Below are 25,977 nucleotides of genomic sequence, written 5' to 3'. Positions count from 1 at the left end.
CAGCTCAAAGAGAGCTAATGCGGATATGTCTACGCGAGCTGGGAATCACATCCCCAGCTTCAAGTGTAGACATAGCTTAATAGAGAAACAAAAGGGTATATGAAAGGAAGCTTTATTATCGCTGTTCTACAGATGGGAAACTGAAGCACAGAGAGATTAAGGACCAGGTTCTCATTTATACTCTCCAATGAGAAGTTAATGTAAATGAGAATCAGTTTTACGTGACTTGCACAGGGGGACACAGGAAATCCATGGCAGACAAAGGAACCTAACCTAGAATCCCAAGCCAGTGCATCAACCACAACACCATAATGTTCCAAAAATATTAAATTAAGTCCTTGAAGTTTCACAGAATTCAAAGCATGTTCACTGAAACCAATAGATATGGTAAACGTTAATTTCCGGAGAGCTTTCAAAAGTAAACGGGATTTAGGAGCACTAGTTCTGTTGACTTACAATGGGACTTTTGCCCCAGGCAAGGCCTCTTAGGCACTTCTGAAACTCTCTCCCTTAGTGATGAAGTGCCCATCTCCACACAGAGTATCTGGGATACTCAACAAGCTTTAGAGAGAACGTAAACAAAACGTGGATACATGCCCACAGAGATCAGCTTGTTTCTTTCAGAAAACTGGATGAAAGAAAATAGTCCAAAAATAATAGATGATGAAGAAAAAGGAGATCTAATTGGTAAAGATGCACTGACATGAACAGAAAGGCCTTGCTCTAAACCCTGAAGAGAGCTTTCCTGAACTAAGAAGGCCCTGTAAATGAAAGATTCAGATGGAATATCAGGAGTACAAGAATGACCTAGCTGACTGCAATTGCCTCAGTGTAAGAGAGAGAGAGAGAGAGAGGTTTTTTGTCAAATGTGTCAGGCTCAGATTCATGGGCGGTGCAGATAAAAGGTCAGGGGAGGCAAAAGTCCAGCCAAGCAGGGGGGAAATGCCGTGGCTGTGGCGCAGGTCACCCCTCCGGAAGCGTGCCAGCCCACCACCATCTCTGGAGTGCCGGAAGCAAAGCTCGATACAAGGGGGTGGAACAGCACCTGGACCATGGCCACGCCCACGCTCCACCCCTGCTCCACCTCTTTCCCCAAAGCCCTCCCCACACCCACACTCCTCCCCGCCTTTTCCCCGAGGCTCCACCCTTGGTCCACCTCTTCCCGCCCCTGCTCTGCCTCGTCCCCCATGGCCTCCCCCTGCCCGCCCCCCACTGCCTCCTCTCTTCCGTCGCTCACCTAAGGCAGGAAAAAGTGATGGGGCCATGACCCCATCGTGGTCCCTGCCGTTCCGGGAAGGGGACCAAGAGAAACGAGTGGCGGGGGCCTAGGGAGAAGGGGCGGAGAGGAGTGAGTGGTAGGCGGGGCCTCAGGGGAGGCAAGAGGTGGAGCCAGGGTGGGAATTTGGGAGGGGGAAAAGAGGCTGAGTGGGAGCGGGGGCCATGGTCCAGGTGCCAGTGGCCCAACCCACTTCTAGGGAACTTCTGGCGCTCGCATGTGAGCTACCCCAAATGGAAGACTCATGCACTCCCTATGCTCAGATTACTAAGGGCTGTAACAGCAAAATTTGAAGTAATCTGTTTATTTACTGGTTTCAAAGTAGCAGCCGTGTTAGTCTGTATCTGCAAAAAGAACAGGAGTACTTGTGGCACCTTAGAGACTAACAGATTTATTTCAGCATAAGCTTTCGTGGGCTACAGCTCACTTCTTCAGATGCATAGAGTGGAACACAATCTGTATGTATAAATATCTTCTGTCTGTGTGTTCCACTCTATGCATCTGAAGAAGTGAGCTGTAGCCCACAAAAGCTTATGCTGAAATAAATCTGTTAGTCTCTAAGGTGCCACAAGTACTCCTGTTCTTTTTGTTTATTTACTAGCAGCCAGTGCTGAGTGGGCATCATAGATTCCTTCACCACTTTTCCAGAGAGCAGGGTTCCAAACCTGCAAACGGTTAAACATGTTGTGCATGCAAGTAATCACACGTGTAGTGTCATTGACATCAGATGGAATACTCATGTGAGCAAAGTTACAAAGAGGGTTTGCAGGAATAGGGCCAAGATGAGCAGCTATCTTCTTTAACTACTGCAGAACTAATACACATATTGTCTTCTAAGAGAGGACGTTAGATTAATACCCTTTCACTAATTAGATGCCAATTCTTTTCTCAGAATAAGTGACTATGAATTCACACTAAAAATGCACTCATATCAACCCTTCGCAATCAGCTACATGAATGATACCACTAAACATAGGCAACACAAGACAGCGCTAGATATAGAAGAGCAGTTCACATTGTATCTCCACTGAAAACAATGATTCCTTGTATTGTCTTTGATTACTGCAGATGAAGTATTTGTAGATGACGTGAACCTAGATCACATGGAATGAATATCTTGCTTCTGAACAAAATATTTTTTCTTAATTTATGTTTAAAGCTTTTTAATCAAGCCTGTTCTCATTAGCCATAACCAAAAGAGGTTTTACTTATCCCAAAATGTTTACTGAAACTAAGCCATTTGGCTAACTGATTACATTTTAATTAAACTACTTTATCATCATTGGAATGATAGAAACACATTTACATGAAAAAGCACATTTGAACTTAAACCAACACATCTGACTTGCGAATTAATGTGTATGTAACTGAATGAGACTATTGTAAAACACCTCTGGGCATATTTTAATGGTCCATGCCTTAGGTGCAGTGCACTGTATGACAAGTAACATAAGACAAATTAATGTATCACTAAAACAAGTCCAGGAGTCTCTTATTGCTTAATATGGCTGTGTAGTGGTACATTTGATTCTTTTGCTTTACATATCTGTATCATATAGCAAAAAATCATAGGAAAATATTATTTCTCCAAACACTGAGCGCATGGCTTAACTATCAAAAATAGTTCCTATAAAAAGAGACATTTCCTTCCAGCAAGATAGGTATACTTTTGTACTACACACATTTTCCTTTAATTGATATCTATGTTTACCTGAGTTTATAAGTAGTGACATAAAATCAATATATATTCAACCAAACTGGTACAAATGAATTGTATAATGACATCAGCTATTTCAGCCCATGCTGTACCTCATATATAGGCAACTTTGATTCATGCCCTAAAAGCAAACATTTACTATATGTTTTCCTGTCCTCTAATCCAAATATAAATGAAGAAGCAAATTGTTCTTACATGCAAGATGCTCTTACCTCTTCCTTTGTCTTTTTTGATATGACTCTTAGCCAGTCTCCAATCATGCTCAGGACAGCAGCAAAATAAGCAAGTCCTACAAGGATCCAAAACCATACCACTGGCTTGTAAAAATCAAGGTATTCAATGTCTGATCCCCCTGAAAGACAATAAAGTTAAAAATAAAGTGTGCTTCATATTGGTATACACAAAATTGTACTTAATGCTTTCCTTTTCTAAAACACTCATTTTTTAAAAATGTACATTTTTAAGGCTTTTAAAAAAATTCTTATTTTCCAGTTGAGTTTTTCATATCTGTGCAAATAAGAATAGGCAACGAAATAAAAAGAAAATCACTGAACGAGACAATGGGCTAAATTCATCCCTGGAAGAAAAGCACTGAAATCTGTCGCATTACACAAAGGATAAGTGTGCCTCAATAACTGCTATCAGGTTATAATAATTATAAAAATGAGCCCACATAATTATGCTCAACAGCTGACAAACTTATTTATAAGCACTGCTGGTTCTTCCATACTTGCTCCAAACTCCTATGCTATGTAAGCATTAAGGGCTGATCCAAATTTAACGGAGGAGTAGGTAATATGTCAGGATCTGGGGGGTGGGGTTGGGTGTTTGTGGAAGCAGTTAGAACTACACTGAATAGAGGTTTTTATCTGCCTAGGTACATTCATGGTCCCCATCACTTTAGTACCCTGAGCCCCTCACAAACATGAATGACTTTGTCCTCCCCACACTCCTGGGAAGCAGGAAATATTATCACCTCCATTTTACAGATGAGGAAACCAAAGCACAGGGAGACTAACTAAACCGCTCATGATCACAGAGCAAATCTCTGGCACTGACAGAACCCAGATCTCTTTAATCCAAGTGCCTGGACCATCCATCTTCCCCTTTTTACTAAAAAGAAGAGAAAATCTGTGAAATGCCCATGGTGGGGCCATCATAAAGAATAGACATTCCAATTCCATAGGGGACTCAAGTGATGGTTACCACAAAGCTTTCACTCCACATTAAGTAGTTTATATTTAATACCACATAGCACACTGAGCACTAAACCCGGCACTAGCAATTCAGCCTGGCCATAATATGATAAAGCCCAATCTGGAGCCTCTGAGACTGCAGATTTGGCAGCAGCATCCAAACCAGCCATGTTTATAAACTTGTGGTTGTTATTAGTCAATGAATCCACCAGTTACATGGAAATAACATACAGATTATGGAATTCTACTGATAATTACTTATTAGAGGGAAAGGCTTTTTAATGTATAGATTTAATGCTATATCTACAAATAATAAACTTTCATGTCAGTCAAAACTGCTGGGGTAAAGTATGGTGACCAGATGTCCTGATTTTATAGGGACAGTCCTGATATTTGGGGCTTTGTCTTATATAGGTGCCTATTACCCCTCACCCCCGTCCAGATTTTTCAAACTTGCTGTCTGGTCACCCTAGGGTAAACCCATGGATAACAAGATTTTTTATTTAATTGTGTACGAACATCCAAAAATACAGGGAAATTCTGAATTCAGTAACATTCTGCAATTCCACTGATGGCACTGAAATGTAAAAAGAGGCTGCAAAGATATAAGAAGATAAGAATATCCATACTGATGAGATCAATGGTCCATCTAGCCCAGTATCCTATTTTACAACAGTGGCCGGTGCCAGATGCTTCAGAAGGAAGGAACGGAACAGGGCAATCATCAAGTGATCCATTCCTTGTCGTCCAGTCCCAGCTTCTAGCAGTCAGTGGTTTACTACCTGGCACATGGGATTGCATTCCTGACCATATTGGCTAATAGCCACCGATGAACCTGTCCTCCGTGAACTTATCTAATTATTTTTTGAACCAAGTTATACTATTTGGCCTTTACAACATCTTTATGTTTTACCTTATTATATACTCAGACTAGTATCCTTATAAAACTGAGGTTTGAGTTGAAATTTATAATCAGCAACGTAGGGAGGAAAATCTTAATATAGAATGTTGTAATTTAAGGACAGAAAATTCATTGCCGGGATAAGGTGGAAAAATATCACTTGCAAGTGTGAATTTAGCAGCCACAAATAATGAGATATAAAATGTGCTTGCCTTGACAAGACAAATCTTAACTATAAGATCCACTAGTGTGTTTAAAATGAAATTACAGCCATTAAAAATGATGAAAAGACATTACCAACTTTTTGTGTGCTTGCTCAAATGTGGTCCACTGGACAACGAGATAAATGGATGTGAATGAAGGTGGTAATTTGACACATTATTTGACAAGTTCCTAATATTAAAAAATGTTGGTCAAATGTTATCAAATTGCTTTCAAGACAGAATGGAATCTTAAGCTACTAACTGAGTCAGAGTTACGTATTGATGAAAAAAATCAGATACAAAATCTTTTTCGTATGGACTGCAATTCCCCTTACTTGTGCAAAGAGATGGATCCTCAGAAGATGGTAACACTCATTTCTCCCAATTTAATGAGGATCATATGTTGGTATGGCAGAATATTTTTCATATACACTTTTTATTTATTGAGATAAAATACAAGATTTAAGGATTGCGTGTGATATGGGAGGAGTTTTTCTCATTTGTCTTAGAACACAAACATGCGGAAATAAGAAGAACATGAGATTACTAAGGAGCTTGCTAGTCATGAGAGCAGCCTGGGAGGAGATCCCAGACTTCATTTTGCAGTATTTTTTGCTTCTCCATAGCGTATGTTATTCTTACATATATTTTATCATTATTTTAAAAGCAGAGGTGCTTTTAAAAAGTTTCAACACAAAAATGGTAGTATTTCTATCGTATTGAATTATTATATACTTGTTAGTTTTTATACTGTGGAGTTTTGTTAACAAACAATTGGATCTGCGTTATGCACATTTTTATTTCTCCTCTTGTTAAAAAGGTGATCCATGAAGGGAAGATGCAAAATTCCAGCAAGTTAACGGTGTGATAAATACACTCAACAGCCAGCCTAGGAGGGACATTCAGCAAAATTTTCCTTTATAAGTGACTTTCTTCTTTTAGATCCCAGAATATTGACCCCATTGCAGCTGGCTCCCACTCCAAGCGATGGCTCTGCCACCAGTAAACCTTGCTGGAGTCTAGAAATAGTCTATAGGAAGTCAGGTCCGTGTCTGTTTAAAATAAATTGCTTGGTCTTGCACATAAAGGAAAAACTATTTTAAATATGCAAAACCCCATATATATTTTAAAGCCCTCAGCACTTAGCTGACTTACTAAAAGCTGAGTCCATGCTACAACAAGCTTCTCTAGCAGCTGTAAAGTCACAAGCATGGTGCATGCTGCAGCATTATTCGAAGTGGGAGTCAGATAGTCCCTATAGAGATGGCTGTGTGGCACCAAGCCTGGAGCTAATATGCTAACTTCTTCTCTTCCTCTGGCTGTGGGAAGCATTCAGCACATAAGGTTAAACCTCATGGAGTTCTGTAATAAGGTTAACTAAGAATCTCATTAAATTAAATAGGTAAGAGAATGGGATTCAAATCACTAATATAACTGTTCTGAAGTTAGAGTTAATGAGATTCATTAACTATTGAATCACAGCTCAGATGAATGAGTATGATAGCAAATGCATCCCCACTAAAATGTATGAGAGTAGCCAGCTAATGAATTTACCGGTTTATACTGTAAAAAGAAAAGAAAAAGAAAGGAGTTCAATATGTAACACATTTGCATTGACTTTTATGCAGCATAATCATTTACTCAACATTGTTATCTTTATTTTAAAAGCTAGAATGATCTATGTAGCAAGAAGCTGAACCCATTTGAACATGTTTTGCTTTGCAGAAACAGTACTGAGGGACAAAATTCTAGTTCTTTGCCCAGGCGGTTTGCGCAGCTTGGCTGCAGTTACTAATAATGACCATGGAGAAGAGCTGTGCCGCTCTACCCAGGGACATGGTCTGTTTGATCTGTGCACAGATCCATTGATCGCACCCCTTGCCTGCCCATAATCCTCCCACCATGGGGCACTATAGAGGTCCACCACTGAGACCTCCTCACTAGTATGCAGGGGAGTGTGGAGTACACCAGGGGTCTGACCCAAAGCCCTGTGAAATCAATGGGAGTCTTCCCATTGCCTCCAGTGGGCTTTAGACCAAGCTCCAGGACAGAGTCTACACTACTGCTCAGGGCCGGCTCTGGCTTTTTTGCCGCCCCAGGCAAAAAAGCCTCCGGCCGCCCCCCCACCGCGGGGGGGGGAGGGGGCGGCCAGAGCCCCGGGGGGAGGGTGGCGTGGCCCCGCTCTCCCCGGCGGCCGGAGCGCTGCGCCGCCCCCCTCCAGGTGCCGCCCCAAGCACAAGCTTGGTGGGCTGGTGCCTGGAGCCGGCCCTGCTACTGCTGCCTCTCTGCACATCTTCCCCACAAATAAGTGATTTGGGACTTTCAATGGTTACCTAATACACCCTAGAACTGGGCCCAATCCAACAGACCTTACTGATAACAATCCCTTGAACTCCAATAGAAGTGTTGCCTTAGTAAAGACTTCCAGATTGGCTCCCCATTGCCTACCAAACTGAGAATGTTAAAAAAGCTACTTTTACAGAAATACAGTATATTTTCATATTGTTTAAGCAACCATTGAAACAAACGAGAAACGAATAATTATTTCCATAAAAGTAGCTTCTTTTTTGTTTCAGACATTTTTATATATATATATATATATATATATAAAAGAGACAAGATAACCCCTCCAGTGTTGTAAGTTTCAGTATAAAGAGGTGGTTACTCTAAAGCTAACGCTTCAAATATTATTAGTGCCACTATAAAGAATGCTCTTCTCCTGGCTCAGGTGAGCTGTACATTTGCGACAGCCAGCCAAAGCCTTTCAAGCAGATGCAGGATATGTGGCAGAAGCAGTCTAAAGTAACAGGGAACTAGGCCATTTGGGCGTTATAAACTGTAACTAGTACCTAAAGTATATAGGCAGCTACTGCAGAACATGAAGCACAATTGCAATATGCTCTCTCCAGTCTGATCTATTGAGGAGGTGTACAGCAACATTCCATACTAACTGAAGCTTCAAGTAGCCTTCATAGTTCACTCCAGGTAGAGCTTATTGATCCAGTCTAGCCCTGACGTGACAAAGAGTGGTTTATGTCAACACTGATGTAACCCCAGTTATAGTTATAAGAGCTTATCAGAAAGACCACATGCATCTTTTGTTCCTCAGCTTTGCAATCTATTTCTGCAGAGCCATATTCTATAGGGCAAGTAATATCACCTAGTGGTGGAAGACAAACTGTGCTGCAGTGACTAATACACTTAGCATTCCAGCTTTACCAGGTTGTGTGAAGGAAAAACTGTCACTAGTATTGAACTTTGCTTTCAATTATAGGGCTAAATAATTTCATTGACTCCAGTACATTAGTGGAAACATTTAAGTCTCCATCTTAACGTTGTTAGGCCATTTCTGTGCCCTGCAGACAGTGGCAGGACTATCAATAATGCCAATATACTGAATCTAAGCACTGCAGAACACAGTAAGGAAAAGAACCAGTGAACTTTAAGGTGGAGGCAAGTAAAGAGGATATTTTGGAGTCAATTTTCGAAGTGGTGAGCAGGAGATATGCAGGCAAATCCTACTATTTATTAAACTGCACTGGTTGTGATGTGAGCTTACAAGTCAGGTCAAGTTTATTAACAATGACTCCGCCATAGGCCAAATGAGCCAAAACCTAAATATATTACAATAAACAAATTTGAAAGAATATGAACTAATTAAATCATATATGCTTCCTATGACACAGGTCTTTTCCTTCTTTTAGCAGTTGACCATACAAATAGGACAACTGCTTGGTGCACAGATACACTGTCAGTTCCTAATAAGTACACCTCTACCCCGATATAACGCGACCTGATATAACACGAATTTGGATATAACGCGGTAAAGCAGCGCTCCGGAGGGGCAGGCTGCGCACTCCGGCAGATCAAATCAAGTTCGATATAACGCAGTTTCACCTATAACGCAGTAAGATTTTTTGGCTCCCAAGGACAGCGTTATATCGAGGTAGAGGTGTATTCTGTTTTCTGAGACGTCATAGAAAAAGGCATCCAGGACAAAAACACTGAAAGCCATTTTGATCTCAAGTGGCAATACAAATTACAATATAATAAATAATGGTGTAGGACTTCCACCTGGCCAGAGCTGCATGGACAGAGGCGGTTACATTTCTCAATGCCGATATATTGGCCTTCTGAGTAAGCTGACTGCATAGATTGAAAATGGAAAGCTGTAAAGGCCCTCTTCCTTAACTTGTTATTAAACAAACTGTCTAAATATCTGACATATTGATGAGTCTTTTTAACAAGGGGGAATCAAGATGAAATATTGCCATGTCTAGTTGCTTATTAATATCCTCTAGTCTCAGCTTGATTAGGGATTTCACATTTTTAAACTTAAATCTAATTATTTCCAATTATGAAAGGTCTAGAGAATGAAAAGAATTTTGAATGTACTCTAACCAAGAAAATTTATGTGAAAAAGCCTTGCTGAACAGTTCCTCTAAGCATAGCCTCGGCAAACAAAGTGGATGAATACTATGAATGTGAAACCAAAAATTGATATTATGGTATTACACTTCGGACAGAAAAGAATTCATGCTTGACTCCGCTCTAAGAAGAGCAGCTGGTTTATTATTTGGGAGACCAAGAATCTTTCTAAGAAATTTGTTTTCAATCACTTTCATTCTCAAGGGATTATTCCATGCCCATATTTCCGCACCATGCAAAATTTGAGCGTACACCTGACACCTTGGCCTCAAACTCTAAAGGCTAGAGCAATTAAGTTGCCCCAGTGAGCCTACAAAATTCAAGCCTAACATACTTGCATAATTTATTAATATGCAACTCCCATCTTTGACCTTTGTCTAATTTACTTGAGTTTTTGGACATCTCATTTCATTTATATACAATACTTGCCATATTAAGATTAGCTACTTCAGAAAGGCTTGAAAATACCTGTTCATCCACCTATTATCTATTTTGCACTATTTTTATATACAAATAATTTACTCTTGTTACAAATATTGTCATTTTGAGGCTAACTTTAGTACCTGATAATATCTTTCATTATACTGAAAGATGACAGATGTGGCATGAAAAAGCTCTCCACTTTTCACCTTCATAGAACATTTATATTATTGGCCTGATTTGTTCTGTACTATTAAAGTCAATGGTTTCACTTCAAAGGAAGAGAAGGAGAGAATTTAGAACCACTGTGTCCTATTTCTCAACAGAGGATATAGGTTATTCCACAAGCCTGGTCTCTTACCTCATTTTCGCAAATAGGAACTACAGCCGCAAAGCTTTGTTCAGTTATGGAAATTATTTCTTTCTCATGGACATGACCTGCAAATTAGATTGTCTACCAATTCTGCCATGCTTACCTGTATTGATTAGTGCCCTTCTCTGCAAGTAGCCTCATTGGAATAAAGGACACTACTCATGTAGTAAGATACTACACCATGTAAGTAAATGTGGCAGAATTGAGACCTATGTTAATTAGACACTATTATTTACATAGCAACCAAAGCACAGCAGGCAATTCTGTTTATATCAGTGGAGTAACTCTGGTTTACACCTTTGTAAAACATAAATATATGAAAAATGAGAGAATAAAATGTAACAAAATAACTCAATGGTGAGGTCAACACACATCTTGTTAAAACTATTATTTATGTTTACATGGTATTTTGTTTGATTTTTATAGTACTCAGGAAAACAAAATCTTTAGCATTGTTGTATCACAGAACTCAAAATACAGGATACAGATCAATTTGCCAGTCACTGTGGAATGCCACATTTTACCAGTCACTTTTTATTTTCCTTAATAGGTACTGTAGTATTCCCTTTGAAAGGTTTGTCACTTTGTTATGTATCGTGGCAAAGTACAATATTTTGACACTTGTTTTTGTCACAAATTGGAACAAAAAAAAATAAAAATATGCTCTTCCTGTGAAAGAATTTGATAAGTGTAATTGTTAAAATACTATATAATTATTTTCTTGGACAAGTAACAAAAGAACTCTCCATCTTTCTCACCCCTTTTTTCCATCCTGGGACACTGCAATCCTCTATGGTTGCTCTAAGATATCCTATTCTAGTGGAACTAGCCACTGAAAGTTTCCACTGGCACCAAATAGCAACTAGGTTTTGGATATAATAAAGATCTGTTAGTCTACTGCTTCCTGGGAATACTGAGTCTCGAACAGAAAACAACAGAGACCAAGAGAAAGAGTCTAGTGGAATCTACTGGAATTTCTGTCAAGGCAGCCTCCATTACAGCCTTTCAGTTTCATTACGCTTCTCTATGTCTAAATTCTTCTATTTGCTCCCTTCCTTGTCCCAGCTATTCCAATACACTCACTCTCTCTCTCATCTCCCTAAGGATTTAAGTCTCCTCCTTCCTTTTCTCAGCCTCTTGGTGTCTTGTTTTCTGCAAAACTCCTCTCTTTAAAAAGTAGTGACTTCTTGGTTGGTGTAAGATGCCGGTCTGGGGACTCACCTCTTCTCCTTAGGCACAAAACAGGCACCATTCAGGCAGTGGAAGTGGCAAGCTACACCACAGTGCCCTACCAGTGTACCTTAGTTCTGACCTGGAAAGACCATCCCTAACTTATGGCTACACTGCAGCTGGGAGTGCTTTCCAGAGCGGCTAGACAGACACGTGCTTGCTCTGCTCACGCCAGCACACTGAAAATAGCAGTGTGGCTGTGGTGGCATGGGAAGTGCTTGAGCTAGCCATCCAAGCAGGTACCCAGAGGGTCAGGCGGGCTTGTATTCAGGCAGCTAGTCTGAGCCACTGGCCGTGGCTACACAGCCACACTGCTATTTTTAAGCACACTAGCTCAAGCAGAGCCTAGCACGTGTTTGTCTACCCATGCTGGGAAGCATGCTCCCCGCTACGCTGGAGACATATCCTCCCTCCTCTCAGTTTTAGGGTATTTCAGACTCAATTAAAACTTGGCCCTCACTGCTGAGACAGTCCGCATCAGTGCCAGTTGTAAATGAGTTTTTCAGATGTAGACACCTATGCACTAAGACCTGGACTATAGCTCCATTTTTACCTGCCGCACGACTCAATTGTAATAAATACAAAACTAGGCATCATTTCACATTCTACAGCTCCAACCAACTAGGAGATTTTATTCAGCCGATGCACACTACTGTCTCAGAGGCATACAGGATCTACCCACAACTTTAGCAGAGGTAAGAAAAAGGAGAAAGCCATGCTATGGTGGCTGAGCAAAACTCAAATCTTACTACAATACGTGATCCCTATTAAGTAGCCAACTTGCAAAGGTTCTGTATGCTTTCTCATATCTAATAAAGAAACCCAACCATTAAGTTAGCTCAATGTTTAGAATTATGCAGAAACGAACTGATCTTTGCAAAATATTCCAGACATCTGTTGTTGATGCAGAATAAACTAACTCACAAACCAAGGATAATGTTTAACAAATCAGCAGCCAACTTCAGATCTGTCGCAACCATTCTGAGCTTCACAGCAACAATGGAGATAGAAGTCTGATGCTCTTCCTTTAAAAGCACGGACCCATACAACTTGAAAATCACCATTACCAGTACAGGACCCAGGACACAAAGGGAAGCAGTTATGTGGTACACACACTGACTACATAAATACCAGTCTTCTGCATATTAATCTGAGTGGAAATAAAAATCAATAGTTTCATGTTAATAGTGGAAATGTGAAATGAAAATGTATATAAAATGAACTATTACAGAGTAAAATCATGCCAGGATGTTCTGCAGAAAGATAATGTGTTTTCTGGTAAAATACAAGTTTTAATTATACTGTGCGCTGCAGGAACAAAATTATTATCTCAAGTGGGCCCATGAAGAGGCAAATGTACAAAAATTTATATTGAAAGAAATGATTAATGTGTACTCAATGTTTCAGTTACAGCCAAGTGGGCCATTTCACATTATGCCCCTACTATAAATATAACCAGGCCTTGCATTAATGTACTGCTGATTGCATCAAGATAATATAAAACACGCAAAGCTTTGGCTTTGAAGCAGTGTGTCAGCTTTGACATAGTGCTAGCCAGCAGCAGGTGAATCTCACTGCAATCACAAATTCTGAGCCAATGTCTACTCCTGCAGCCAGAACAGCAAGCAGAGAAAAAGAAGAGAATATAAAGACTATAGAAAGGAATATGGGAGAAAGAAAACAGCAAGCGACATACAAACCTAACATGCATTCACATTTTATATTTATGTATATGTCACACAAACACTACATTAAAAGAACATTACAGTTGCCAAGTCAAGCACTCAAAAATTAGGAAATGCCACAATTAAGTTTGCCAGTGCAACCTTAATTCAGCCCCCTTGGGCATAAGCATTATGCTACAGTCTTTAATTACATGATCACATACTATATTTTCCACAGGATCTCTGCCTCATTCAGTGCACAGGCCAGATGATGCTCATGGAATAAATCCCAGCTGCTAGGGGCAGCAATTGCAGAGAAAGACCTGCTCAGTTCCTGCAGCCTTGGATGGAGAATGCTTAGTCACTCTGTGGGGATGGTGCATGCGCTGTCCAGTCAGCACATGGGAGCTGTGAGCATGCTCACAACAGAAAAACTCTTCAGAAAAATGTAGCTCCCAAACTCTAACAAGTTTCTACCAAGCATATGTGAACTGTAACTTTTCAAAGCCTATAATTTGGCCAGTTTTTTTCGGAACCAGACACATTCCTGACACCAGGACAACCTCCCTGCCATGTTTCAAGTCCCTGCTAAAAAACATGGAGACACCAAAGCTTCTCAAAGAAACAGTTATAGGATTTTTTTAAAACATGAACAAATAATTTTTCTCTAGCCTCATTCTGAGAAATGGTTATAGAGTTTAGCTAAAACTTTCATAACAAAATTCAGTCTGACACTTAGTATGGAATTTTTCAGCCCAAACAGTTAAAGTTTGGTAAAGTTATAAGTGATTGAAAACAGGGTCTTGTAATGGAAAGTGTCACGCAACCTTAGCTACAGCGCAGTGCTGCCAACTCTGCCTATAACACACACAAATATATACAGGGCGAGAGTGAACACAGGAGACAGAAAGCACAGAAAAAGAGAGAGCATGACAGCCAGAGATATTTGTACAGCTGAAACCAAATTCTGAAACAATATTTTGACAAATGAGAGCAGAAGATCACCATTGTCAGAGCTGTTTTTAAATGACTCCAGTGTAAAAACCAAAATATTTAACAAACTGAAATAATGTACTTATTATTATAATGTTGTACTTGTCTAAAGTTAGAAAAAACTATTACAAAGTTAAAACAAGGTTTTTTGTTTTTGTTCATGCAAATGATTCCGATTGAAATAACAGTCTGAAAATACTTGTCTAGCAGAACAACAGGTGACCCCACGTTCTCTTCTATAATCTTATCTGCAAAGCATCTACATTCTGATGGAGTTACATGAACAATAATTATATTAATTATCACAATGTAAATCCTGTATAACTATTAAAAATATTACAGATTTAGGTTGAGAAAAGAATCATGACAAAATCTTACCTGCAACATAGTCACCAAATCCAATGGTAGTTAAAGTGATAACTACAAAATAAATTGCATCTAGTGTGCTCCAGCCTTCTATATGCTTGAATATTACGGCAGGAAGAGCAACAAACAGCACACAGCCAAACAATATGAATATTATTGTTGATATGATGCGAATCTTTGTCTGGCTTACATTCCATTTCTACAGAAGAAAGGGAGGGGAAAGAAAGAAAAATCCATGGTTAATAAAACTGTGTGATTGTACTTGATCACCTATCAAACCCAGAATGAGAAGCATCACCTTTACTAAGGAGCAGAGCTGGATGAATCATTAATTTTTAAGTTCATTAGCAGTTAAGAAAAAAAAGATTAGCCAACCAGAACAGCAACAAAATGTTTCAGAATTTTTGGTGAATTGACACAAATCAACAGAAATTTTGTTCCGGTTAATGAAATATTTTGTCCAACCAGAAACAAAATGTTTAACTTAGTTTATAGGCATTTTAATCCTTCAGAAAAATAAAAGCAAAGGAAATGAAGGGTCGGAGTTACAAAATGGCCAGAGGAGGAGGAGAAGGATCTCTACTTGTAACCTTTAGGCAGTAGGTAGGCACTCAGCTGGGATGAGTGAGATACAGGTTCAACTCCATGCTCTAGGCCAGGGATTAGAAACCAGATCTCTCCCTGCCAGGCTGAGTGCCCTAACCCCCAGGCTATTGATTATTCAGGAGTGGGTTACTCTCAGCCTCTCCTGTTAAAGCTATTCCACTTTGCATAAATAATTAAATAGTCATTGGGGCAGGGCCTTTAACTCGGGTCTCCCCTCTTCTCTCATCAACATCTCAAAGAGCTCCTAAGTGTCCTTGTGAATCCAGCCTGAAAAAAAATTTAGAGCTGAAATGATTCAACAAATTTATGACTAGAGTTGGGTCAACCTGAACTGCATTTTTCAGCACATAAACTATTTGTCTGAAAAAAATTCCCCAGCTGCACTCAGAAGGCGAGGATATTATCATTCTGGGTACGTCTACACTGGAATAAAAGAGCCGCAGCTGGTCCAGGTCTACTGATTTAGGTTTGTGGGGCTCAGGCGGCAGGGCTAAAAATTGCTGTGTAGATGTCCAGGGGTCCACAGCTCAGGCTCCAGCCCAAGCCCAAATGTTGGCACAGCAATTTTACAGCCCCACGGCCTGAGCCCCGTGAGTCCAAATCAGCTGATCCAGGCCAGTTGCCAGTGTTTAATTGCTGTGTAGAATTACCCTCTGGGTCCACCACAGGAATAGAGGTGTTTATTCAAAGCAAATGTGGATATTCTGGGAAACACTTGCAGTCTCTGAATGTGATTCCCTTTTTGTTCTGAACGAATGGCATTTAGACCACTCAGTAATACTAAAGGTTCAGCAGATTTGTCATACTGCAGTTTGGCATACTTAACTCAATGTTTAAATGGGCCTCAAATGGCTTCTAATTTTGTAGGTGCAATTTTTCTCCTGCAAGTAACTACAAGTAAAAATCATGCATTTTAGCCTTCTAAGTATCTGATTGCACCCACAAATCAGGTAATGGCCTAACTATATTGGTTCAATTAAATGCAGGCAGAAAATTGCACCCCCAAAATTGGAGACTTTCTTAAAATCTGGCCTATTGTATAGACAATAAATGAAACCAGAAAAGAGCTTAACTGGTTCCTGATTGACCTTTCCTTATATTTTTTAAACTAGTTTAGTGCTTGTGAAAGCTAGTCCAGACAGTCATCAAGACCAAAGCCAAGCTTTTATCATCCAAAACCAGGAAGCACCGGCTGTGGTGATGTAAAATCTCCTATGATGTGTCTCAATTTTTATTTTATTTTGCTGGTGGGGAGTGGGAGGGGAAAATCACCTCTAAGAGTGAGAGAGCCATTCAGTGTCTGACCATTCAAATCAAACCTTCCCTGCAGAGACTGCCAACAAGGGAGCAAATTGCTGCTCAGTTTTATAATATGGATACTTATCTGTTAGGAACTGAATTAAGCAGTTTTCCACACAGGGAGACAATTAGCCAATAAATGCAAATAGAACTGGTCAAAACTTTCCAGAATCTGAATTTTTCAACAAAAATTTTCTTGAAAATTTTGATTTCTGAAGAGAAGTAGTAAAGAATGATCAAAACATCTCATGATGTTTTCTTTCCATTTTTTCAGCCAACTCTAGATGCAAATAGCTCTTGGTTGCCAATGATCCAGCTGAGTTTGAAATGGTGGCTTTGAGCCGAAAGTAAGTACCCTGAGCCTTTTCTTTTCACTTGTCTTAAAGCCAGCATTTGCTTGGTGGATGAAACTGTCTGGCATAACACCATCTGCATAGTGAGAATCTCAAAAGCAACCATGCTAGCGGACAGTTCCCACTATAAAGGAAAACAGGCAAGCAATACGGCATGCCGCACAGAACTGGTCCCTTTGAACACACAACAGTTGCAGTGCTGGTACAAACAACAGGAAATTCTGCTGCAAATTAAGTCTGCTAAATAAACATGTATTTAAAAATGTAATATGACAGGTACTGTACCACCTTCTGCCACTGGGACAACCAGCGCTTGGGTTGTAGCTGTAGCTGCTTCAGCCACTGGAGGCTGCAGTATACCTAGATGCAACTGAGGGACTTCTGGCCCTACAGCACAACAGGCAGCCGCAGAGAGAGGTGACACGGAGGAGGAAATTCACACTTTTGTGGGTCTAACTAGGCAGAGGCAGAGTATGCGGCTGTCTGCACATGCTTCTTGCTGCCTCTGCTCCTGCTTTTCCAGATCTGGCAACAAGCGTGGGAGGTGAGACTCATAGTGGTGGGTGTCAGGTAGGAATGGTGAGGTTTCCATGTGACAGCCACCAACTAGTTAAAAGGAGCAGTTTTGCCAACTTTCACATTGCAACCATTGGTGTTTTTCTTTAAGTCCTGGCTGCTGAATTCCTGTGAATATGTAAGAATCTCAGGTTTCATTTCATGTTTTTAAAGTGTCCACACTTCATGGTTGTAAAGATAAGCATGAAAGTGTGACCTCGGTGCGCCTAAAGGCTCAAAAACCAGAAGGCCAATAAAAAGAAACCCTAATGTACTTTTCTAAAAATTGCAATCCTAGACGGCCCTGACTCATTGATTTTTGAATGTTTGGGGTTGGCAACTTGCTCCTAAATTCCCCTGGGGCAATTTTTGTGCTTTTACAATTATACTGTCCTGTTCTGAAAAGATGTTTTTCTCTGCCCTATTTCTACTGTAGATTAAAGACCAACCCAAACAGGGGCCACTTGCTCAGCCTTCAGAGACTTATGTCTGTGAGTAACTTCACATGTGAACAATCCCATTGACCTCAGTAGAACACCTGATGGTGTCATAAGCAGGGCACAGGCCTCAACTATGCCAAGAAACATTGAAGCCAAGTCCTGTCAAATACACATGAAAAAAATGAAATGAAAGGAGAATTTTTTTCCCAATCTCTTTCAGTTACATGAATTGTAGGTCTTACTTGTAAAAACAGAAAAGTACAAATTTAAAAAAAATCATACTCTGTCTGAAAGTTAAGTTGCTAGTGTCCCTTTAGATATCTGTTTTATGCCAATCAGTGGGATAAAGCTATTATAGGCTCAGAAAAATAAATGTATAAAACAGGCAGTGGGATTTAGTTTCAAATGGATTCTTGTGTAGGTGTAAGCACAATTTTTGCCTACTACCATTTGCACATGCCTAACCCATGTTTTTGCACTTATGATGAAGCAGAAGAGAGCACTGGCCAACTAAAACCCTCTGATCTCTCTCAAGTTCTATTTCCTTTATAGTGAGTCTTTCTTTTAAAGACTATATTCTCTCCCACCCCCTCCTTGTTAAAATTAAACAGAAGGATGCTTATTTTAGTTCAGGGGAAGTCCTGGAGAAGGGGAGAGTCCAAAGGTCACTTCCTATGCTGTGGGGGCTGTATAAGGAGGGCAAGATACAGTATGGGGAATGGAAAGACAATAGAAGGGCTCACTAGAAGGTGTAGCAAGGAAATACAGGAGTACACTTCCTGCTCACTTTGAACACTGCCTATAATATCAGTGTATGTTTTATCTATGGTTTACCATCAATCTCAAAGTGCCTGCACCGATTCCCCTATATTATCTCAAGTTATCCCATTCAGCCACATTTCTGTGTCAGTGACTTTTTACTATAGTGCAATACTATAATTTTTTGAAACAAACTGCTGATGCTCTAGGGTATTTTAAAGGCAAATAAAAATATGAGTTGATTGATTTGGATCCAATTTCTCTTCCCAGTCATAATTATTTTAGGAAACTGAATCTGAATGTATATGTTGAACTTCACCCAGTTCTCTGTCAACAATGTTGGATAACATGTACTTACAGTAACCTTCAACGCACCTTTTGCCAGACATTAACAATGATTCAATGCATTATTCCCTTTAAAAAGTTTACTATATTTTTACTTAATTTACTATATTTAGAGTGATGAGTAACATTCAGGACAATATATTTAGCATACTTACAACAAATGTATCTTCTACTTTGGCAATTCCTTTTCCAAATATGGTCCCTAGTTGATCTCCAACTCCAGCCAACAGAAAACCAAACAGAGGAATTCCCAATAAGGCATAGATGATACAGAATATCTTTCCACCTTCTGTACGTGGCGAGATGTTCCCAAAGCCTACATTACAAACAACTTGGGCTATTTATAAATTACTTACACATATTAAATTACATGTCCAAAAGTATTGCAGGAGGAGAAAACTTAAGCAGTCCCCGTTGGATCAATCACATTATAGACTGTACATTGCTATAGATTCACCCTCGTAATTTGATTTTCTCATTTTCCTCATTCAGAGTGTTGTCCAATTAACCAATTTGTCTCCCTTATACATATAATTCTTATATTGCTGAATTTTTTTTCCTTCTCCCACAGAGTAGCTTCACCATAAAGGCTGACTCCTGCACTCCCTACTCAGGCAAATCTCCCACTGAAATCATTTGGAGCAAATCTTCCATTGACTTCAATGGGTGATTAACCTGAGCACAGGGTGCAAGATCAGACCCTACTAAGTGGAAATTACTATAACTAGAATTGCAATTTGCAGACTGCAATGCATTGAAATGGTATGCAGCTTACATTAAAATGTAGTAGAAACCGTGTTCCAAAATCACAACGAGCCACATTTTCAAGGGAGACAGTATGAAACCACATTTGGATGAGCAAGATGAGGATTTGTACATTAAGTGGGACTATTCATATACTTTAGGACTCGAAGGAGTGCACACATACAGGTTTTCGCAGGCACAATAAGACTTTGCAATTTGATGCCACTGTCCATTTGAAAACTCAAATCACTTACAAAGATTATTGAATTTAGTTAAAAACATACTTCCAGCATGCATTTTAGCTCTGTTTTAAAATAGGGAAATGGAGGTATAAATAGTTCAGTCCTGTAAGATGCTGAATGCTCTGAACTCTAAGCCCCTCACAGGATTGGACCCTAAATGACTTGTCCATGGCCACACAAGAAGACTATAGACTAAAATCCAGATCTCCTGAGTCCCAGTTCTGCATCTTAACCCAAAAGCCTTCCACCTTCCTTGATTCACCCACATTTTTCATGGGCTATTTGCTGCAATCTCCTATCCCTATAAGCAATTTCCATGCTTCACTTTTCACCAAGATGGTGGTCACTAATAAAGGCTTGAAAATTTCAGCAAAAATGTTTTTCTTTCCTCTCCCTCTCTGGTTCATTTTCATCAAAATCTTCTACAGAAAATTTCAACTTTTCTATGAAATATCAAATCAGAATATTTTGGTCACAAACCAAAATCCTTTTTGTTTTCAGGCATTCAGTTTTTCAACAAAATATCAATTTTTTCCATGGAAAGCAGACATTTTTTGCAAAAAATTTTGTTTACTCAAAAATCCAATTTTCTATTGAAAAACAATTTAGACAGAAAACTTTCAACAAGCTCTACTCGGAATTTATAATTAATTTTTTTTCTTTCATGTATAGTTCCCCATTTATACTGATTGAGATATAGTAGGGGCATTTGAACTTCCAGAATGCAAGAGGTAATACAAATAAGTGAAGCTCTTTTTTGTACCTAGCCCAATTTCTGTTTATCTATTTTGAGCACCCTGGTTTTGCACCAAAGACAAATTTTCTTCACATGCCGCATTTTGTTTATTTTTATTACTGCCCTTCTTGAAATTAGAGATAAATCAGAACCAAAATCCTGTATCCAAACATCTCCCCTTTTCCAACACATACACACTTTGGAAAATTTTAAATAAAAATCTGGTTATGAATGCTATGGCTTGAGCCAGACATTAGAAAAGTTTGTAGTAAAGTATGTAGCAGTTGTATTGATCTAAGAAAAGCATTGTTATTTCAAATTTCAAGAATGTAAAGTATCCCCAAACCAAATTTATGTTGCAGGCATTCTATTATTCTTAATAGAAACACTACCAGTATCCTTTTGTATATACGGGGGCCAAAATCATCCCTGGAATAACTCCCCGGAAGAAAACAGAATTATACAATTCTCAATATGCCTTAATGTAAGGCTCAATATGCCTTAATGTAACATTTAACCTTAATGTAAACCTCATTTCCCAGACAAAAATGAGTTATGAGGGAATTAAGGTTGAGTACACATCAATAATCAACAGCAAAAAAAGTTATCTGTGTTGTAATTATCCCAGAATCAAGCATTATAAACCCAGAAAATTCAGTTAGGTAAAAAGAAGTGCCAACCTATTAGGTGATAGAAATGCACCCAAACAACCTTAACTCTGCCCTGTAGTGACACTATGCAAAAAAAATCACGATTATGATTAAGACATTTTAGCATTTGTTGTCTCTGATTAGATTAAACTGATTTTAACTAAATATATGTTTTCTCCCTTCCCTGCCCACTACCCCGTGATGTCACTACGGGGCAGTGTAATACAGTGCTCTGAGTTAATCTGGAGCCAGGACTGGAGCCACTGAGGTTTACCATTCAGGGAGTTTTAAACTGATGCATTCCGCACTTTACTGCACCAAGCAGATCTCAGGGCACGATAGAATCTGGCCCCCGAGTTTTAAAATAAATTAGCTTCTGTTTACTCATGGCCAAACCAAGAGAGAGAAATAAATACTATTTAGTCTGGTTTAATAAACAGGTCTGTGTATGTAGCTACAGTATTTTTGAATAGATTCTATTGTTCAATTTTTATAAGGCCTTAGCATAACTTAGAACCAAGCATCTGGGGCACCATGTGCAATTCAGACTCTTGTTTTTGGCAATAGCCCTTGATTTTGGTAGAGCAAAGAGACATATTTCCCTGTTCCACATCCTCTCAGTGATGATAAAATACTTACCCACCTAAGCATACTCAAAAGAAAGAGGCTGCTGTATTTTCTTTTTGACTCTGACATTTCCATTTCCATTCCTCCCACTGCTGTCAGAGGAGATATGTTTCTTGTGCACTCTATTTGTAATCTGCTACTAATCACTTCCAGGACATCTAGTTCCCATTCAGCTCTATGTTTACATCTTTACAGAGACGTACTTTACATAGGAACTAGATGATGAATCTCTTTGCTTTTATGGCCGTCAACCATTTGTATATGCTCTTCATAACAGATTTTTTCATGTAGAAACACCATAGAAAAGGTCTCTTTTTAATTAATTCCATATGAAGGGTTCTCACAGACACACACATTCTGGATTAACGGCCAGCAGTGGCAGGTGGTGCAGTGTACCTCTGGCTGGATGCTCACTTCTCAGGAAAAAAGACTACATGTTTTGGGATCTATCGTTATAACTTAGTGCCTTAGCCAGGGCTTTGGAGCTGTGCTTCGGCTCCGGAGCAAGCTCCAGGCAAAAACCTGCAGCTCCACTGCTCCGGAGCTGCTCCGCCCTTCAGCTCTGGGCTCTGCTCCAAAGCCCTGGCCTTAGCGACATGGTCTGTTATAAGATTTCCATCACACACATGCACAATATTATGTTTCATAATAATATGCTACCACATATTACAAATCAGCCTGTCTTGATAGCTACATGAATTGTCCCTAAATAATATTGTCCTATTACTTCCCCACATTGTGAGGTATTCTTTTATTTAGGGAATGGGAGAGGAAATGTACATGTGCTTATTGTGATTGATTTAATTTTTAAATGTTTTGTCTAAAAGAAAGCTATGGTTCTCTAAAAACATCAGCAGCATGCTGCTCCTACATCAAATGAGAGAAAAACTACATCCCACATAGCTACACCATGCTGATCCCAGCATATAAACCATAGGGACACCACTACATGCCTCCAAGTATCGTGCAGCTCTTTTCTATTTTCAGTGATCACACAGACATTCACAGCATTAATGGACTTGCTATAGCTTTACCACTGAATACGTTACATGGCAGCAAAGGTCTTCACTGCAGAGTTCTCTCTTTTGCTCTATTAGCAGCTCCAGGCCCATCCAGATGCCGGATCCTGTTCCCAGTCTGCCATATTGGCTGAATTACCTCTCCAAATCAGCAACATTTACATCCCTCCACACTCTCTCTCCTCCTGTCCCCTGGACCAGCATTTGTAAATAGAAACATGTCTGGGTTCTCAGGCTCTGCACACAGGTCAGCACCACAACCATACAGGCAGTTGCTGTGCAAGGAGAGATTCTTCACACCTCCTGTCCCGTGTGTGTTTCTACTCCTCTGGTTCCGGTACAAGGGGATTCCTGGATTTAGCATCTAGAGTCAAAGTATTTCTTTCAAACAGTTTGTGGATATGAACTAAGGCAGTGTTTTTCAAACTTTTTTGGCTGCATACCCCTTTCCAGATAATGTAGTCTACTATGTATCCCCATCTGAGATAGGGTCATAATATACCTATGATTAGATTACCTAGTCTTCCTAAATAAAATGCATTGTCTGCCATTACAGGATTTTTCTTGCCTACACCAGTTTGAAAACCACTGAACAAAGGAATCCAAAACCCATTGAAGTCAATGAAAAGATTCCCTTCAAAGTGCTTTTTATCAGGCCCTGTCTGCAGTGAACTAGAAGAGAATAAAAAATTTTACTTCCAAAACTGGGTCACAGACAGACTGCCACCTACCTTACTTTAATAAACCATAGCATGACTTACCTCCTGGTTTCATAAAATCCCTTCCATGGTGTGTTAAATGCTAAGTGTGCCACTAATGCCCAAAGGGTTTGTGTGCATTTAGAATATGTTCTCTGACAGGTAGTTATAGACAGATACAAGAAACACATTTTAAAACCAAGTAGCTTCCATTCACCCATGAGTGAACCAAGACAGGTAGGGCATTGTAAATACTGCCTAATTGTTCTATTCAGCAAGATAACACATTGCATGGTTTTAGCTGCAAAACCTACATCATCCAAGACTCAATTTACACATGTGATTTGGAAAACTCAGTCACCTACTGGCCTTGGTAGTAGTGGGTAGTGCAAGAAGTTGCAGTATTTTAAATTAAATAAGTAAACATCAATTTGTGCTTTTCAAATTTCATTTCACCAGTTTCACACACTGTCATTTTTTCACTTGAGAAAGGGCCAGTTTTGCGTGAAAATTAGTCATTTTCATGACAATTTGTCGTGGTTTTGAGCATCACAGAAAATGTTTAACATTTCAATTTCTGATTTTTTTTCCGTGACCAACAACAATTTGCATTGAAACCATGCATAAGTTTGAATTTCATGGAAATTTTTGCTAAAAGCAAAACCTTCTAGGCCACAAATTAGCCTGAAGTGAAATGACAAATTCTCACATACAACTGTACAACAAAATGGTCACTTTTGCATCGTTCTAGAAGAGAAATCATGTCCATAGCCAGTCACATATAAGAAAAGGAGACTGAGAATGAATGTATGAAATCTAACCTCTATTCTCAGTATTATCAAACTTTTGCTTTGGTTTCCCAGTTAACTGCTTGTCTCAGTCATTCAGGAAAGCATCCTTAGGTCCTTTACTATAGTTTCAACCAATTCACCTGGTACTGAAAATTGGTTGAAGCTATAGTAAAGAACAGAATTATCAGATGCATAGATGAACATAATTTGTTGAGGGAAAAGTCAACATGGTTTCTGTAAAGGGAAATCATGCCTCACCAATCTACTAGAATTCTTTGAGGGGGTCAACAAGCATGTGGAAAAGGGGGATCCAGTGGATATAATGTACTCAGATTTTCAGAAAGCCTTTGACAAGGTCGCTCACTAAAGGCTCTTAAGCAAAGTGAGCTGTCATGGGATAAGAGGGAAGGTCCTCTCATGGATTGGTAAGTGGTTAAAAGATAGGAAACAAAAAGTAGGAATAAATGGTCAGTTTTCAGTATGCAGAGAGGTAAATAGTGGTGTCCCCCAGGGGTCTGTATTGCCACCAGTACTGTTCAACATATTCATAAATGATCTGGAAAAAGGGGTAAAAAGTGAGGTGACAAAATTTGCAGATGATACAAAACTACTCAAGATAGTTAAATCCAAAGCAGGCTGCGAAGAGTTACAAAGCAATCTTACAAAACTGGGTGGGCTGGGCAACAAAATGGCAGATGACATTCAATGTTGATAAATCCAAAGTAAAGCACATTGGAAAACATAATCCCAACAATACATATAAAATGATGGGGTCTAAATGATAAGGTCTATAAAATCACAACCAGTGTGGAGAAAGTAAATAAGGAAGAGTTATTTATTTCTTCTCATAACACAAGAACTAGGGGTCACCACATGAAATTAATACGCAAAAAAAAAAGGAAGTATTTCTTCACACAATGCACAGTCAACCTGTGGAACTCTTTGCCAGAGGATGTTGTGAAGGCCACGGCTATAACAGGATTCAAAAAAGAACTAGATAAGTTCATGGAGGATAGGTACATCAATGGCTACTAGCCAGGATGGGCATTGATGATGTCCTTAGCCTCTGTTTGCCAACAGCTGGGAATGGGCGACAGGAGATGTATCACTTGATGATTACCTGTTCTGTTCATTCCCTCTGAAGCAGCTGCCTTTGGCCACTGTCAGAAGACAGGATACTGGGCTAGATAGACCATTGGTCTGATCCAGTATGGCCGTTCTTATGTCCTAATTTTCAAAATAACTGCAAAGAACATTGGCTCTAATGTAAATTAGTATTTGGAAATATACTCGGACAAACTTCTATTTGGAAATATACTCGGACAAATTCCTGGGACAAGCACGAT

General features: G+C 39.5%; 1 protein-coding gene across 1 annotated transcript in view; it reads right to left on the bottom strand.

Annotated features, from left to right (window-relative positions):
• Positions 1-25,977, bottom strand: part of KCNK2 (potassium two pore domain channel subfamily K member 2) — a 112,259-nt gene that overhangs the window by 28,915 nt on the left and 57,367 nt on the right. Inside the window, exons 3-5 of the mRNA XM_024197732.1 lie at positions 19,280-19,440; positions 14,780-14,966; positions 3,206-3,345 (exon numbers count right to left, since the gene is read on the bottom strand). Coding sequence (XP_024053500.1) covers positions 3,206-3,345; positions 14,780-14,966; positions 19,280-19,440 — 488 coding nt within the window. The remainder of the gene's footprint in view (positions 1-3,205; positions 3,346-14,779; positions 14,967-19,279; positions 19,441-25,977) is intronic.

The sequence above is a fragment of the Terrapene carolina genome, unplaced genomic scaffold, assembly GCF_002925995.2.
Source record: "Terrapene carolina triunguis isolate 2854851 unplaced genomic scaffold, T_m_triunguis-2.0 Scaffold120, whole genome shotgun sequence".
NCBI classification, from domain to species: Eukaryota; Metazoa; Chordata; order Testudines; family Emydidae; genus Terrapene; species Terrapene triunguis.
This window is presented reverse-complemented; position numbering and strand designations above follow the sequence as displayed.